Consider the following 16,594-nt stretch of genomic DNA (forward strand, 5'->3'; position numbering starts at 1 on the left):
CTCCATCTACCCCAGGGCGGTGAAATGAACAATGGCATCCGTCACAGGCGGCGCCCCAGCGCTACTAGTATTCCACAAAATTTGCGAAAACCCCCTGCACCGAAGGGTATGATTGGAGCGGGCTTCGAAGGCTACGAGGATGAGATGTCGGCAGAGGATTTGCCTCCGATAACCCTGACGGTATGGGGCCACGACCCGTATGCTGTCGAAGACCAGGTTCTGGTAGATATGAAGCTGTTTCCGCAGGCCAAGGAAGGACAAGTGGCCGAATTGTCAACAAAAGTTGACGGGGAGAGACGCAATTTTTATTTCCAGCTCAAAGACAAGGGCGAAGGCAGCAACGCCCAGATCTCTATTAACACTAACTTTTTGAACCAGTTGCACATCCGGCCTCGAAGTCAAGTACAAGTCCGTGTGCGACCTAGCGTGGTAGCACATATTGATACGGTTGAGCTGCATTTCAAAGGTATGGATCTAACTCGAGCCGACCAGTACCGGGTTGCACAAAGGCTGAGCGGCACTTGTGTTTATCAGAATCAACGAGTCAATTATCTTGGTGGGCTTGTACGTCTCACTGTGAATAAAATCTATCGAAATGGACTGCGCAAGTTTAGTGGGTATATTGGTCCCCACACTCGTTTAGTGTTCAGAAGCGACAGCTCACGTATGCTAATATTTATTCAGATGTCCGCAGAGATGTGGCAGTTTGATTCGACTGGTGACATTGTTTTTGACCAGCTGGTGAATTCTTTTATTCCAGAAATGCTCCATCGCTGGTGGAAACACGGGGACCACCATCTAGTCTCGATTGTGCTGTTTACAAGCGTTTCCACTTCAGGATCTACAAAGCAATTGGAACCTGGTGAATTAGACCGTAACGCTACGGACTTTTATCGAGTGGTCATTGACAAGGTCCATATTAGTCGGTGGGCTGATATTATGGTCAAACTTAGACATGAGTTCTCCAAGTTTGAGCAAGAAGTTTTGTGTAACGACAAGGGTGAACTTCGTGGTCGCATTTTGCCTTCTTGCAAGGGCAATATGCTCAGGGCTTGGTCGTTGGCCAATATTTTGCTGAATACCAATGTTGCCGACCAAGATCTATGCAGGGCCAACCATCAAGCTATGTTTATTACCCCAGGCTCGGGTTTGTTCGACGTCGATCTGGCTTCGTTCTATCGTGTAAGTACCAGCATGCTCCAGTCACTAATCGGTGCTGAACTGGTTTGTCTTTCTCGACCCCCGCTCTTTGTGACGCCAATGATGCGGGCTCTGGACGAAACCGGACGCTTGAAGTACTTTGTACCCACATGGATGAATGTATCCTTTTGGAACTTTCAGAGTAAGTTTCAGAAACAGTGGATACCTCGGTGCAAAATATATGATATACAGATGATGGGTGTTACTGAGAACGAGATCAAGTCTGTTTCCATAAGGCACATGGCACCTGGACCATATTCTACCCGATTCATGAAGAACTTTGATGCAAATGTTTTCAAAAGTGTCGATATGATTGCCAACCAACGCCAAATTGAAGAAGCGGCTCAGTCCTCTTCTTCGGCATTACTATTACGCCCGCTTGATCTTTCTTCTGCTTTGCCCAAGGCTGTTTCAGAATCCACGCTGGCCGTGGCAACTGTCTCACCTTTAACAACAGATGCAGAGCCAATGAAAGCCAGAAGCACTTTGGGCGCTTTACTCAAAGGATCAAGATATGAAAATAGTATGGTTGGAGCGGCTGCACATTTCTTACGCCCCATGCGCTCATTTTCATTTAACGATAATGTAATGAAAGCAACTCGTGAACCCCAGAGAAGAAATGACTCGATAGGTCCGACTTCTGTTAGAGACTTGCCTGCACACCCTGCACGCCCAGCCATGCCCCAGCGCCAGACCACTATGTTCGGCAAACATAGTGCAGCAGTCCCTATTCCTATCAGTCAACGGCAGCAGCTCAGAGTCACGCGACCTTCCATCCTTAGTCGTATGTCTCCAGGTCAAAAGCTTACACCGAGTGTTGGTGGTGCATCTCCGGGGAAAAGCCCAGTTGATCAGACATCAACTAGTCATGGGGAAAAGCGGGGCCTGCCAACTCAGGAGATCAACGATCCCCACTGGCATATGTGGAGAGTTCTACCCAATCCTTCAGTGATCGATCACCCCACCAGAGTCCGTGCTTATGGTCGGTGGGTTAATGTGTATCCTCCAGGAACTATCCGTAAGACCGTTAGTTGGCACTCTTTGAAGTCTCCTGCTTCTTTGCCGATCACTTCTGAAGTGTTTCCCACCCCGCATGAGTTTCAAAGCCACTACAAGTTCCAGTTTTATGACGTCGCAGCAGGCCTCAGTCATGAAAAGTATACGGGCGGGCATATGTTGAACGAGCTTGTCGCGTTGAGGCTTCAAATGGGATTCCAAATTGCTGTGGGCGAAGGCGTTGTCAAGGTAGAACGTAGTCTCGCAGATGGCGACCCGAATATGCTTTGCCAAGTCGCTCCTCCTCGTGACTATCTCAACAGTAGGGTGTACATGTTGAGGAACACACTCATACATCGACTTTCGATCGAGCAAGATGGTGTGATCAATGTCCAGGTGTATACGTGGGTCGATCCCGATCAGGCTCTTGCCACAGCCAAACCTTCAATCATGTACCCCCTCCGCGTGAAAACCAAGTTTGACCGGAACTACTACTCGGTCGATAAACTCTTCAATGACTACCATATCATTGGTGAGAACATCAATTGGTCAGTTCTAGATCAGCAAGTGACTGATATCGACGATCCGACGCGCAGTAGCGATAAGACTTATCATACGACCACCCGGTTTGTTTTGCTTCCCCCTGATGTAACTACAACCCTTGAGCTGCCAAGTCCCTACGATAAATTCAGCCGCGAAGAGCTTGATGTTGAGGCGGTCACCAAGGTAGTGCAAGCTCTTTTGAAATCCCGGCATTATACGAATGACCAGAAGAGCGTCATCGCGGAGAATGACAGTGTTGTTTTCTATACTGGAGGGCTCTCTCGCTGTGTCGAATCCATGTATGAGGAGTCTGACCGGTCGCAAATGAGCGAAGCTCTTTTTACCAAAGACCGGCTCCACAAAGGTATGAAACTTCAAGATCTAGCGGCTGAAATGCAGGGTGAGAGAGGAGTTCTGCTCACAGATAGGAGTTGGCACTGGAAGACATACCGCTATGCTTTCTCTGGACAAAACATGGTGAACTGGCTTATTTGCGCGTTCAGCGATATATCCACGGTCGAGGAAGCGGTGGACTTTGGAAACCACCTTATGGAGCAGAAATTCATTGTTCATGTTGACAAAAGACACAATTTTATGAATGGCTACTATTTCTATCAATTAGCTCCCGATTATATTGTTCAGCGTCCGAAAGAGAATGGTTCCCGCAAGATCAAGCGGTGGTTTGGAGGTTCCAACAACGAAGACACTACTTCACAGAGTCCACAGAAGCACAGAGTGGTTATTTCGAGAGCAATTCCTATAAATGTTGACATGAAACGCCTTTCTGACCGCTTAGAGCTCATCAACGTTCATATTGACAAAGTTCACAATCCTCAGTATACGTACGGGATTCGAGTTGAATGGTTGAACGCGACACCGCGACTTATTGATGATATGTTTTCAAATCTGGGGCGGATTGCCAGTAGCTGTGGTTGTAAGATTGTCCAAGTTCCCGTCGATGAGATTAGCAGCCCCCAGCGTCACTCCCCGTTCCGGTCCGCACTGAAGCTCTATTTTGTACTGAACCCTGCTGATGTGCCATTGGCTTCAGGTCTCCAGTACAATCCGTTAGATTCTGATCCCTTGTACTATCATTTTTACGTGCTACGCAAAATGGGGTTTGTGCGAGACCTCCCTGGTGAAGACGAAATTTCTAGCGGTGATTTCCGAATTGAGTACTCGTGGGGACAGGTCAACTTCAATGCAGCACAGTATATCCACACATCTGGGTGTGTTCTTGCACAAGTCTTGAAAGATGGCCTGGTTTATCTGATTGCGAATACTATCCATCTGTCGCGGATCAGTATCTACAATACGAGCGTCGCAAATGATAAATATGAAGAAAAAATACTTGACATTTTCAGAGCTCTATGCAATAACAGTGATGCTCTGAGAGAATTGTTCATGGAGGCTCAAGAGAGCTATAATAAGGACATTTTACGCCGGCAGTCTAGCCAAAACTCGCTCTCGCAGTCCACTAACTCTAATCAAACGTGATCTTCTTACCAGTAGATTCGACAATCGAGTTTTTGGCGCGAGCGGCATTCGACAGTGCTTGGCCTGGAGTGGGCCTGGCTGGTTTGCGAGGTCGGGGTGCGGGCCTCGGTCGAGGCTCTCTCTCGGGCTCTGTGGGGGCGGGTCGAGGCTCACGATACTCCTTGGCGCCCTCTGATCTAGCAGCAGCAGCTTCCTCGTGAGCCTTGGGCCGTCTCTTACTGCGGTCCTCTCCGTATTCCATACGTAGTTGACGTCCATTTAGTTTACGACACCTCTTATCGTTAAGGGCTTTAGTTGCGCCTTCGACGTCGGCAAAATCAATAAATGTGAATCCCTTACATTTACCACTGTCTTGGAAGGTCGCAGTTCTGATTTTTTGAATCTCTCCGCAATGTTGAAACAACATGCGAATTTCATCGTCGGTGGAGTCGAAAGAGAGATTTCCAACAAACAAAATTCGGCTTGGAGGATTCTTGCTTTCTTGCTCTGCCTTGGATGGGCGACCCTCGAACGATCTGGCGTCTTTAATCAAAAGATTTCGGCCTCCCAAACTGCTTTCTGACAAGCCGATTGCCTGCTTCATCTGTTCTTCAGCCGTGAAATCAACGTACGCGAATCCTTTTTTAGAAACAAGCTTGACACGGCTAATATGTTCAGCTTGAATGTCGGTAGCATTGTCAATCAAAAACTCTCGCAATTGCGATTCAGTAGTATCGAAAGACATGTTACCAACCCATACACCCCACTTGGAACGAGCATCCGGCTTGGGCTCGGGTGCTATCTCGGGTTTCGGCTCCTCAATCTTGCCCTTTTTCAACAATCGTTTTTGCTTTTTGGACAAAGGCGTCGGCTTTGTGATGTCGACCTCAATCTCTTCTAATTCTCTCTTGCCCATTTTCCAAAAAAGAGAAAAATAAAATCCCAAGATCGATTTGTAAAAAAAAAATTTCGACTTTTTAAACTTACTGACATAATCTTTTTTAAAATGACTACATAGAGGGAAGCATGATATTTAGTGGCCCTTTTGGATCAACTTGGCAATGGTTTGCAATTGGATGTTGGAAGTACCCTCATAGATAGTACCGATCTTAGAATCACGGTAGAACTTCTCGAGAGTCTCCTCGCGGGTGAAGCCCACACCGCCCATCCAGTCGACGGCAGCAGAGGCAGACTTCTGAGCGATCTGGGAGCAGTAGAGCTTAGCCATAGCAGCCTCCTTAGTGAAGTTGTGGCCCTCCTCCTTCAAACGGGCGGCATTGTAGAGCAGCAAACGAGCAGCCTCGATCTCAGTGGCAATCTGACCGAATTGGAACTGCATGCCCTGGAATTCGCCAATGTACTGGCCAAACTGCTTGCGGTCGTGGAAGCAGTAGTTGGTGGCCTTCGTGAAGGCACCCTCTGCAAGACCAAGCATCTGAGCACCAATGCCGATACGGCCCTCGTTCAAGCACTCGATAGCGATCTTGTAGCCCTTACCGACCTCGCCCAAAACGTTCTCCTTAGGGACGTAGACATCGTCGAGGTTGATGACGCAGGTAGAAGAGGCGCGGATACCCAGCTTCTTCTCTTTCTTGGCAATCTTGATACCCATGTCCTTGTCAACGACAAAGGCAGTAATACCCTTGTACCCCTTGGAGGGATCAACGGTAGCAAAAACAATGAACACATCAGCCTCATAAGAGTTGGTGATCCACATTTTGGAGCCATTGAGAACGTAACCGTCACCCTTAGGCTCAGCACGAGTCTTCAAAGCGAAGGCATCGGACCCCGAGCCTGCCTCAGAGAGAGCAAACGAGCCCAAACGGTTCTCCGCCATGCCGGGCAGGTACCGCTCCTTCAGATCCTTGGAGCCCCATGTGCGGATGCATGTGTTGACGAGGGTGTTGTGAACGTCATTCATAACGGAGACAGAAGGATCAACCTTCGCGAGCTCCTCAACAACCAGAATGGCGGAGGTGAAAGAAGCACCAGCGCCGCCCAGCTCCTCAGGTGTCTCGATACCCATAAGGCCGTTCTCGAACATGGCATCGATAACTTCCTTATCCATGTTCTCGTTCTCGTCCATTTCGCGTACTTTGGGCGCAACAACCTCATTGGCGAACTTGGAGACAGCCTCCCGGAACATCTGCTCGTCCTCGGTGAAGTTATTCAAAGAAGAAATGGTCCGCTGTGCAACGCGGGGAAGCGTACGCAGAGAAGCTTGGCGCAAAGCATGGCGTGTGGCTGTTCTCAGCATTGTGATTTCAATTGAACGTTGATGGGAAAGGCGGGGAAATGCTAACTTATAGCCAGTCCGCATAGGGCTAGGTTACTCCATAGTCAATAGTTACCGAGGATATATCAGTTGTTCTAAATGGACAAACGCTGGTGTTTCCCATGATAAACACGTGGACATGTTTATCTAAATCCTAAATGTATACGGCTTGGTTAATATCCTGAAAGTTTCGTATGCATCCACCTGCTGCAAACCCGCAAACCCAACGTTGGGCGTACCGACAGTTTCGGGCACTGGGTCGGCACGTCAAGAGGCCTTGCCGGGCCCAAACTTGTGCCTATCGTGTGACTAGACGCTTTTGACACTATTGCTGGACTTGAAAGTACAGTGCTATCTCCTAGCGAGAAGCTATGCGGAGGCGAGGAGTAGATTGGCTGATCTCGGTGAGAGCAGTTGATATATACAAAAGACAATTACAGACTGTGCTCTAAACCGGCAGCTTTAAATACGATAGCGGTGTTCCGCATCAACGTGGAACGGCGACCAAATGCCACGAACGGACTCGTTCTTCGACTCGACTGCGCGGTTGTATTTCCGCAGCTTCTCGCCTGAAGAGTTGCGTACAACGCTGATCTTTTCTAAAATCTTGCTGGGTTCGTAGTTGCGAACACACACGCTTTTGATGTTTCCATTAGCGTAAAAGCCTTGGACGATCGGGTGACCGCTCTTCTTCTGAACAACAACCTCGATCTCTGGATTCTCGGCGGCTATTTGACGGATGTTTTCGTTGAGGAGTTTGCGCATACCACGGGAAGAACCTCCCCAGTTGCAGTAGCGGAGCACGATCTTAGTGCAAGGCTGAACGAAACTGCCGACTCCGTTTCGAAACGTCGACTGGATAAACTTTGCGGGTTGCACAGGCATGATTCACCGAGTTGTATTTGCTTGAAAAAGCTTGTATTCAATATGTGTATCCGCGTTCGGGTGTTGCTGGTTGTGAACGAACTTTTCAAAGGCGAAAAATCCAAATGAAAAGCAGATGAGTGTTAGTAATCGATGGGTGGATTTGACCATGCTTCGAGCGGCAATAGGAAGACACAGTTTGGCCGCTAGGCGCTCGTTTTCGACCACAAATGCGTGTCTTTTTGCTAGCAAAAGGTTGCGACCAGATCCTGATAAAGTACCAAGGTCAGAACCGATTAATTTGAGCGACGAGGCCTTTCGCAAGACGAACACTATCGAAGACTATGCTATGTACGACGTTGAGCCGCCGCCCAACAATGTCGACACTATCACCTCTGATGGATTTGTTCTCGCAAACGGGGCTCGCATCACTTCTAGCGCAGAGTCGCCTCTAGGTCTGATCTTGATCGGCCATGAAGCTTACCAGGTCGACCTGTCCAACAGTATCACAGGTCTCGATTCAGGTCGAGTAGAAATCGATGTGGAGAAGGTTATGGGCGTATTTCAGGTCGTCAATCCTAAACCTGAGTTGCTAGTTCTCGGCCTAGGGGGGAAATCACGCATTCTGGGCTCCAAGACTCAATCGTTCATTCGTCAACTGGGAATGCAAACGCAGATCGGTACTACTCTGCATGGCGCTAGCTATTTCGATTTATTGGCCACTGAGAGAGGCAAGTCCGTTGCGGGCTTTCTGCTGCCCCCGAATATGTGATCCCGCCGGAGCGTACCTGCTTTCGGTTGACGACAAAACATCGTAATGATGGAAACTCTGTACATAGATTAGGGAATTGGTTTGATTGGACTCGTTATCGCGAATTGGTGTCAGAGTGGGTCATTTACATGATACTCACCGATGTGTGCTGTAAAGGGCTACGGGCCACGGCTCAATCGTTTCAATGCCGGATCTCGAGAAACGATTTGATTGAGATGAACTTTAGCCTGTTCAGATGCAATCACCGGGTCAGAGCTTGTTTGATGCCATGTTTAGCCCAAATTGGTGGGGCTCATCAATGGCCATAAATTTCAACAACGGAATAGCTCGATTCTCAAACGTACGGCACCAATTCCCGGCCACATCAATAGATCTGTAACCCGCAAATCATCCACCTTTGGGCGAATCGGCCGCGCCCATGTATGCACCCGAATGGGCACCATAGGGCACAATACGGCGATTAGTAATTTACCTAATATAGCGCCCCAACTGTGAAACCTTACCCACTGCATCCGCAAAAGTGGATATTGTTGTCCCGCCACAAGAACCTGGTTCCTTAACAACAACTACTCAATATGAAGGTTTCGGGCGCAATTTCAGGAGCACTGCTTCTTGCATGGGCCAATGCTGAGGTATTTACCGCACCGCTCCACCGCAACAAGGAGGGCGTCAACATGCTCAAAGGTGAGAAGTATATGGAGCACTTGCAGTCTTTGGCTGATAAGTACTCTGGGTCTGTGCGTCGCACAATGAGCAATGTAGGCCAGCATGTGTTTGGAATGGACTCGTCTTCTGACGTTGACATTGACTCACCTGCCGACTTGCCCTTGACGAATTACGCCAACGCTCAGTATTTTGCTGAGATCTCCCTGGGCACACCTCCCCAGAAGTTCAAGGTCGTTTTGGATACTGGTAGCTCCAATCTGTGGGTTCCCAGTACCGAGTGCTCGTCAATTGCTTGCTTTTTGCACTCCAAGTACGATTCTAGTGCTTCTTCTTCTTACAAAAAGAACGGCACGGCGTTCTCAATTCAGTACGGCTCCGGTGCTGTTGAGGGTTTCATTTCTCAAGACACCTTGCAGCTCGGCAGTCTGACCATTCCCGAGCAGGATTTCGGTGAAACCACTAGTGAACCCGGTCTAACTTTTGCCTTTGGCAAGTTCGACGGCATCCTGGGTCTGGCTTACCCTTCGATTGCTGTCAACAAGGTTGTTCCGCCCATCTACAAGGCAATTGACGACGGCTTGCTCGATGAGCCCAAGTTTGCTTTCTACCTGGGTTCTGATGGCGAAGCCAGCGGTGGCACTGCTACTTTCGGTGGTGTCGCCGATGGCCTGTACGAGGGTGACATCACTTATCTGCCCGTCCGTAGAAAGGCCTACTGGGAAGTCAAGTTCGACGCTTTGGCTCTCGGCGACGAGAAGGCCGATCTCGAGAATTACGGTGCTGCTATTGACACCGGTACTTCTCTCCTTGCTTTCCCTACCCAGCTCGCAGATATGCTCAATGCTCAGATCGGCGCCGAGAAGTCCTGGAGTGGCCAGTACACCATTGATTGCGCTGCTCGCGACACTCTGCCCAATCTGACTTTCACTTTCGACGGGTACGACTTCGAGCTTACTCCCCAAGACTACATCTTGGATCTTGGTGGATCTTGCATCTCAACATTTGCCGGCATTGATATTCCCGAGCCAATTGGCCCGCTTGCCATCATTGGCGACGCCTTCCTGCGTAAATACTACTCGGTCTACGATATTGGTAATGACGCAGTTGGTCTTGCGCGTGCTGTGCACCAATAAACTGTTAGATTAGTTTCTCTTCAATATTTACCGCGTTACCAGATTTCTTTTTTGAATACACTTGGAAGTTAAACTCTATCTGAGGCATTTTCAAAAACAGTTTTTGGGATAAACAAATAGCTTTTTTCTGATTTAAACCTACAAAGATTCGAGCTGGTCGGTGATCTCTTCGATCTCGGACTGGGCAGCAGCATACTTGGAAGTGAGCTCCTCAAGCTTCTCTTCCAAATTATCACGCTCCTTCTCAAGAGACTCAATGCGACGGTTGAGATTGTCATTGTTGACATCCTGGCTGCTGGCAGACTCCTCGGCCTTCTTGCGCAAGGTCTCGGACTCCTCAAGCTTGGTCTCGAGCTCAGCCAATTTAGCATTAAGCTGCTCGTTTTCGCTACCCTGAGCCTCGCCTGCTTCGGCGGCACCCTTGGCTTCCTTGAGCTTGGTCTCCAACTCCTCAACCTCCTGCTCAAGGAGTGTGTTCTTGTGGGTGAGAGACGCCACTTCTTGCTCTTTGCTAAGGTTTTCCTCCTCCAATTCCTTCACGCGCTTCTCAGCTTTTTCAATCTGATCCTGAGACTGCTCGTTCTGCTCTTTCAGAGCGGCCAACTTTTCGCGGATCTTATCCATTTTTTCGGTTTGACTGGAAGTTGTGAGGTGAAAAGAAACGTGAAACCGCCTATTTGTTGACAAAGACGTGGCAGTGGCCGCTGCCTGGCGTGTCTCCCAATTACCCCCTGCCCGATTCTCGGCTACACCCCCGATGGGGGGGTTACACTGACGCGCGTCTGTAAACGCTTCTCGCCCACAGAACATTGAAATAGTAAACACTACCCTGCTTGCTGGAACAGAGTGCCTGTAGCTCTTTCAAAGTCTAAAAACAACCAACTGGAAATTTTTTATGGATTTTTAATGAGCAATACACCATCCAGAACCTCTCTACGGGCCCCGTCACCCTTAAAACGACTTAATCGTGACCTTGCCCCACCAGGTTTGAGCTCGCCATCGCCTACGGGAAATAGATCCCCCGTGTTGTCTCAAAGCAGAACACTCCGTCGTCCAATGTCAATGGCTGCTCTGCCCAATGGTCGGGATAGAAACTCTCTGTCTCGTACCTCTATGGTCAACCTGCAAGCCCCAGGAACGCCTCAGCCCTCGCCTCCAGTTTACAAGGGCACAATCCGAGTCAGTGTCCGCACGAAACCTGAGAATGAAACTAGTGCTCAGTGGACAGTGCTTGGATCTGCAAACTCGATTTCCCACTCTTCCACGGGCGACTTTTCATTCGACAACGTATTTGACAATATGTCAACAAACGGAGAAGTTTTCCGATCGGCTGTTTGTGATCTACTTGACAAGGTCTGCGATGGCTTCAATGCCACCGTGTTTGCCTACGGCATGACAGGATCTGGCAAAACATTCAGCATGCAAGGAACCCCTGAGGATCCAGGTATTATACCCCGCTCGGCTACCCTGCTATTTGAGAAACTCCGCACTAAAATGGCAACCACAACTGTCAAAATATCTTATATGGAAATTTACAATGAGCGTGTTGCAGACCTGCTGCATCCAGACACACCCGAGGTTTCTCTCAGAGATGACCCGTTGTACGGTGTTCGGGAAATCGGCTTGACAGAGCACAGAGTTGAAAATGCATATGAGCTACTCGGTAAAGTAGCCCTCGGTGACCAGCTTCGTCGGACCTCATCAACACAATTCAATGAAAGGTCCTCCCGTTCTCACGCAGTCGTTAAAATCACCCTTCTCACCAGAGACATTCAGTCTGTTCTTTACCTATGTGACTTGGCTGGCTCAGAGCGCGCGGTCTCAGAATTGGAGCGACGAAAGGAAGGTGCGTATATCAACAAGTCCTTGCTGACTCTCGGAACTGTTATTTCAAAACTTTCTTCGGGAACCATGGGCCACGTTCCTTATCGCGACTCGAAACTCACGCGCATTCTTCAACCCTCCCTCAGCGGTAATGCTTTGGTATCCATTCTTTGCACAGTTCAAACCATCAATTCTACTACTACGGAGACACTAAACACTCTGCGATTTGCTGCTAGAGCCAAAAATATCATCGTCACTGCTAAACGCACGAATCTAGTTGATGATGGCGCCGGGAATGAGCGACTCCTGAACATTATCGAAGAGCAAAAGCAACAAATAAACAAACTCAAGCTGGAACTTCAAGAAGCCAAGTCCTCGCGTGAAGATGTTGAGGGCCGCCTTGATGTGTACATGAGTTTGACAGACTATCACCTCGACGATTCCCTAGACTCGATACTCAACGGTCCCGAGATGCGGACAGTCGAAGAGTATCGCCGCAAGGCAAGGGAAGATAAGCGAGAAATTCAGCAGCTCAATGATCAAATCAGAAGGCTGATTTCGCAAGTCGCTGAAGCGAACAATATGCTAGAGAACATGCCACATCTGAACGACTTGACACCCCAAATGTCTACCCCGGGGCGACAAAACTCCGACGTAAAAGATCTCCAGGATGAAATTCGCGAACTCAAGGAAACCATTCGGGATAAGGATCATATTATTAAATATTTACGAGGCTCTAGCGAACGTAGAGCCCAGTTGGACAAGATAACCTCGCCAAGCCGGGGCAGGCAAAGTATGGCTCTGCTTCAAACCCCTTGATTTGGATCACTTGTAATCCTCTATAAATTATTTCGATTTTTCCTATACTGTCACTAGTACATTTTGCGTCGTTTTGCGATGAACGTATCCTGGGGCTCCGAGTCGCACTCTTCCTCGTCGTCGCCATGCATTAGTCCCAATGGGTCATTTAGGAATAAAGAGCTGGCTTCTTCTCCCACTGAGGAATCGCTGTTTTCTTCCAAACTCTTTGGCACAAACTCCGGTATAGATACAACCCTCTCTACGCATATAAACTCGGTACTGTATCGGTTCCAAAAGAAGACCCCATCCGGCGTTCCGACAGCACCCAGTGTATTTTCCAAGGTATAAGCCACCGTTCTGGGGCTATACTCTGGACTCCATAACCCAGCTACATTGTTACACCTGTTGTGTATCGTTAAGGTGTCGCCCTGCCAGTGTAATTCTGGCATTTGCGGATGCAAAAGAACACAAACCAACGATGGAGGGTCAGAAACACTCCAAATTGAGACTGCACCGGTATCGCTAGCAACTGCAAGGAATTTTTTGGTTTCATCCAAAATGAACTGAACCACCGTGTGCCGTAAGGTGCGAGGTGAAGAAAGTTCATACTGCTGCTGATGGAGAGCCCAACAGCTCTCTGGTTCCGCGTCATTAATCCTGATGCTGTAAATTTTCTCTAGCAAGTGAGAAAAGAACTCAAGTTTGCCGTCGCACGTTAAGGCTACTATAAAGCTGTGGCCCCATGTAGCTTCCGAAAAGATACCTCTCACTCTATATCCGAAGAAATCGACCGACAAAACTAGTAATCCTTCTTTTCCGCTCAATATAATCTCTCTCCCGGAGGCTGAAACTGACATACATTCCATTCGTGGTATCTCTACAGATTCAAACCCGAATCTTGCATCAACAAATGAGATCATATCCGTGCCTCGACTTGTTTTCCAAGAACAAACATAAGCATGAGACAGTGCTAGAGCATTAACTGGACTTTTTGGATGTGGAATCATTTGGTGGCAGCCTTCAGCGTCCCAAAAAGATAAGCCGAGGGAAGTGGTTATCACAAGTCCTATGATGCGGCCTGCGGAATTTAAGAAGCTGATCCACTGTGCATCCAAAACTGTTGTACCAAGATTTATGGTAGTCGAATGTGTACTATCAGTTCCGTTTAAAATTTGTATGCTGGTTTTTCTGGTCAAAAGAAGCCTGTGCTCGAAGTTGTCAGAAAACGGATCAAAGACTATACGCGCAATCTCCTCGGCGCAAGGACTTATGAGGAACGATTGACGTACAATTTTACTTTTGTTATCCCTTATAAGTATCTGGCACCCATCCAAAATGGCATGGGATAAACCATCGGACGAAAGAGAAATGAGCATAACAACAAGGTATATGATTCAAGGGTTCACAACCCTTGAATTAAATGTGCGATAGACTTCTTACTACGTACTCTGATAAATAAGAGTAAAGAATTAAAGGTATCAACGACCTGGCTGCTGATAGATTAACTGAGCGTTTCTGTTGAAAAATCGCTCCCCATAGTGACCGGGCGTCAGGGCACCGGTAGAGGTTTTAAGCTAATCCAGTTTGACCAGAGCGTTCCTAGCAGTAAATAATTACTGCAAACGCTCCTCAAACTTCAGGTCATTGATAGGGGCAAGGCCGGCGAGGCCGCGGATGAGGTTCTCGAGAGCCGAGCGTTGCTTGTTCAAGCCGTTGACGGGGTCGAAGCCAGGGCGAACAAGAGGAGCCTTGAGCCAGTAGGAAAGGAAGGAAAGAACCGAGTGGAAAGACAGATACTTAGAGTCGTTGGCTTCCTTGTAGGAAACACGAGACAGGAACTCGGTCATAACTACAAGATCGATGATCAGAGGGGTAGCCAACAACGAATCCTCACAAACGTTGTGAATGGACACGGTGTTGTGGCCACCCAACATAAGCTCGGAATAGTATTCGTCCATAGCAACCTTGGAATCGCCAACGGCGGGGACGTATTTGATAACAATGCAGTGATCAACCTTCTTACCCAACTTGTCGTTGTAAAGAATGTGGTTGCTCTCGATCATGTCGTCAATAACAGAGGCCTTGGAGATTTCCTTGGAGCGGAATTGCTGGGGAGCACTCAAGTTGAAACCGTCGTTATTACCCAAGTGATTGTAGGATGCAACCGAAACAGGGCGGATACCAGCATCGACCAAGTATTGAGCGAGCACTGACTTGAGCTTGGTCTGACCAGACTTGAAGTCATCACCACCAATGAAAGACTCGTGCTTTTCGGCAAGCTCGATGCAGCCAGGAACAAAGGTGTTCTGAGGAGATCCGTTGATGTAGGGGACGCCCTCCAAGATGCTGGCAATAGCAAAGACAGTGGAAGGTGAAACCTCATCGTGAGAAGCCTTGACAGCAGCCAAAAGATTGTCAGCAGTGTCGTTCACACCAGGAATCAGCTCGCTGTAACGCTCAGTGTTGGCGGTCCAAAGGACAATCACCTTCTCGAGGCCGTTCTTCTTCTTGAACTCGCGGATATCCTTGCGGATTTGCTCGACGTGAACCCACTTGTCAGTACCGGGAATGACATTGTCAGCACGTTCACCCTGATTAGCGGCGATGAAATCCGGGTAATAGACCGAAGGAAGAGGGGCCATGTCGGTCATGAGAGGAACGAGCTGGCGCTGAAGATCGTAATCCAAGACCTTGGCACGCTTCATGGACTCGGCCAAGTGAAGCTTGGAAATGTCCCAACCGCCGATAACCAAATCGTTAGGGTGGAGCATAGGAACGACCTCGTTGAATGGAGCATAAACATCCTTGCCATTCTCATCAACACCGAGGTAAATAGTAGAGGCCTGAGTCACTGAACCAAAGTAGTTGGGTTCAACGACACCGTTCTTAGTGTGGAACGAGATGTTGTTGCGGTTGGCCAAGACAGCGGCAGTGAAGGTAGAGCCGTTGTTTCCACCAAGACCGACAAGCATGATACCAGTCTTGGGGATCTTGGTATCAAGCTTGAACTCATAATCAACCTTTGTAGGCGTGACTTCATATTTACCCTCAGGGAGACGTTTGACAGAGGCGTTCTGGTAGGTGTACTTGGAGTAGATAGCATCGGCATCCTTGGTAACAACATCAGTGTTGACCTTGACGGTAGTTCTACCTGACTTTCCAGTGCCAGTGGAAGATGGCACAACAACAGGGACTTTTTGAGTAGTAGTAGAGGAACTCATTTTTTTCAAAAGAAACATGGGAATTTTTTTTCAGATTTAGTGTTTTATAACAAGAATTTGTTCTTCCGTATTATCTCACTAGAGCCAGCAGCAGATCTCGTGGATTGATAGGGGTGGTGCGCGCTTCCTAGAAGGTTAGAAAACGTGGTTAACAGGTAAAAACTGGGCTAGTGACGTCTAGACCAGCTAATATGTTTGGGGTGAAAGAGTACATAATTTGTCACTCCTCTTTATATAAGGACATACCCTAACATCCACATGCCGTAGCGGGATTGGGGGCCCCTCTCCGGCCAATCGTGAGGAATTCACTTGTTCGGTCATCAAAACAGCGAAGTACTGCTACAGTATTGTAGATTATAAGTCGACTACTTTAATCCGTTCTATTTTAAGATATTTCCTGCGAATCTCATGAAGAAGGTAACGGCGTACACGCCATTTTGTCGCAACCCCCCACCAGCCCGAGGTGCGTGTTCGTTAACGTCAGCCTGGTAGGCTCCGATGAAGCCGGTACTCATTCTGCTGAGAGCTGCTTGATTCCTCCAAGAAAAAAGCTGCATTAATAGTTACATCTTTGCCCCTTCAAAACTACTTAAAACTAGTTTGTCACAATTTTGAGGGTTAACGCCTGGTTCGAGCGGTTGGCAGCTAAAAATGGTTACTATCTAGCAAGTAAACTACAACGAGATCTCGCTCGAATCCATTAAATTTATATCTTGCAGTCACCCGCACCACTGGACTCAAAAGGCACCACCGCGCAAACGAAGAACCAAATGCAGAGTGGACTCTTTCTGGATGTTGTAATCAGAAAGCGTACGACCATCCT

At 48.3% G+C, this 16,594-nt stretch overlaps 10 protein-coding genes across 10 annotated transcripts; 4 read left to right on the plus strand and 6 right to left on the minus strand.

The window, feature by feature from the left end:
- Positions 1–108: 108 nt before the first annotated feature.
- B9G98_03925 (Vacuolar membrane-associated protein IML1) lies at positions 109–4,236 on the plus strand (the record flags this gene model as incomplete). The annotated part of the gene is made up of 1 exon (XM_024810482.1): positions 109–4,236. One exon carries the CDS (start codon positions 109–111, stop codon positions 4,234–4,236), a length of 4,128 nt encoding a protein of 1,375 aa, XP_024666250.1.
- Positions 4,223–5,131, minus strand: B9G98_03926 (Nucleolar protein 13; the record flags this gene model as incomplete). The annotated part of the gene is made up of 1 exon (XM_024810483.1): positions 4,223–5,131. One exon carries the CDS (start codon positions 5,129–5,131, stop codon positions 4,223–4,225), a length of 909 nt encoding a protein of 302 aa, XP_024666251.1.
- Positions 5,132–5,248: 117 nt separating this feature from the next.
- Positions 5,249–6,472, minus strand: B9G98_03927 (Short/branched chain specific acyl-CoA dehydrogenase, mitochondrial; the record flags this gene model as incomplete). The annotated part of the gene is made up of 1 exon (XM_024810484.1): positions 5,249–6,472. The coding sequence occupies one exon, from the start codon at positions 6,470–6,472 to the stop codon at positions 5,249–5,251; it is 1,224 nt and encodes a 407-aa protein (XP_024666252.1).
- A 480-nt stretch (positions 6,473–6,952) lies between these two features.
- On the minus strand, positions 6,953–7,375 carry B9G98_03928 (54S ribosomal protein L51, mitochondrial; the record flags this gene model as incomplete). The annotated part of the gene is made up of 1 exon (XM_024810485.1): positions 6,953–7,375. One exon carries the CDS (start codon positions 7,373–7,375, stop codon positions 6,953–6,955), a length of 423 nt encoding a protein of 140 aa, XP_024666253.1.
- Positions 7,376–7,523: 148 nt separating this feature from the next.
- On the plus strand, positions 7,524–8,126 carry B9G98_03929 (hypothetical protein; the record flags this gene model as incomplete). The annotated part of the gene is made up of 1 exon (XM_024810486.1): positions 7,524–8,126. One exon carries the CDS (start codon positions 7,524–7,526, stop codon positions 8,124–8,126), a length of 603 nt encoding a protein of 200 aa, XP_024666254.1.
- A 575-nt stretch (positions 8,127–8,701) lies between these two features.
- B9G98_03930 (Saccharopepsin) lies at positions 8,702–9,925 on the plus strand (the record flags this gene model as incomplete). The annotated part of the gene is made up of 1 exon (XM_024810487.1): positions 8,702–9,925. The coding sequence occupies one exon, from the start codon at positions 8,702–8,704 to the stop codon at positions 9,923–9,925; it is 1,224 nt and encodes a 407-aa protein (XP_024666255.1).
- Positions 9,926–10,063: 138 nt separating this feature from the next.
- B9G98_03931 (Tropomyosin-2) lies at positions 10,064–10,549 on the minus strand (the record flags this gene model as incomplete). Its single annotated transcript, XM_024810488.1, has 1 exon — positions 10,064–10,549. The coding sequence occupies one exon, from the start codon at positions 10,547–10,549 to the stop codon at positions 10,064–10,066; it is 486 nt and encodes a 161-aa protein (XP_024666256.1).
- Positions 10,550–10,831: 282 nt separating this feature from the next.
- Positions 10,832–12,568, plus strand: B9G98_03932 (Kinesin-like protein KIP2; the record flags this gene model as incomplete). Its single annotated transcript, XM_024810489.1, has 1 exon — positions 10,832–12,568. The coding sequence occupies one exon, from the start codon at positions 10,832–10,834 to the stop codon at positions 12,566–12,568; it is 1,737 nt and encodes a 578-aa protein (XP_024666257.1).
- A 53-nt stretch (positions 12,569–12,621) lies between these two features.
- B9G98_03933 (hypothetical protein) lies at positions 12,622–13,557 on the minus strand (the record flags this gene model as incomplete). The annotated part of the gene is made up of 1 exon (XM_024810490.1): positions 12,622–13,557. The coding sequence occupies one exon, from the start codon at positions 13,555–13,557 to the stop codon at positions 12,622–12,624; it is 936 nt and encodes a 311-aa protein (XP_024666258.1).
- A 606-nt stretch (positions 13,558–14,163) lies between these two features.
- B9G98_03934 (Inositol-3-phosphate synthase) lies at positions 14,164–15,771 on the minus strand (the record flags this gene model as incomplete). Its single annotated transcript, XM_024810491.1, has 1 exon — positions 14,164–15,771. One exon carries the CDS (start codon positions 15,769–15,771, stop codon positions 14,164–14,166), a length of 1,608 nt encoding a protein of 535 aa, XP_024666259.1.
- Between the last annotated feature and the right edge of the window lie 823 nt (positions 15,772–16,594).

This window comes from Wickerhamiella sorbophila (genome assembly GCF_002251995.1).
Source record: "Wickerhamiella sorbophila strain DS02 chromosome Unknown contig2, whole genome shotgun sequence".
Lineage (NCBI taxonomy): Eukaryota > Fungi > Ascomycota > Dipodascomycetes > Dipodascales > Trichomonascaceae > Wickerhamiella > Wickerhamiella sorbophila.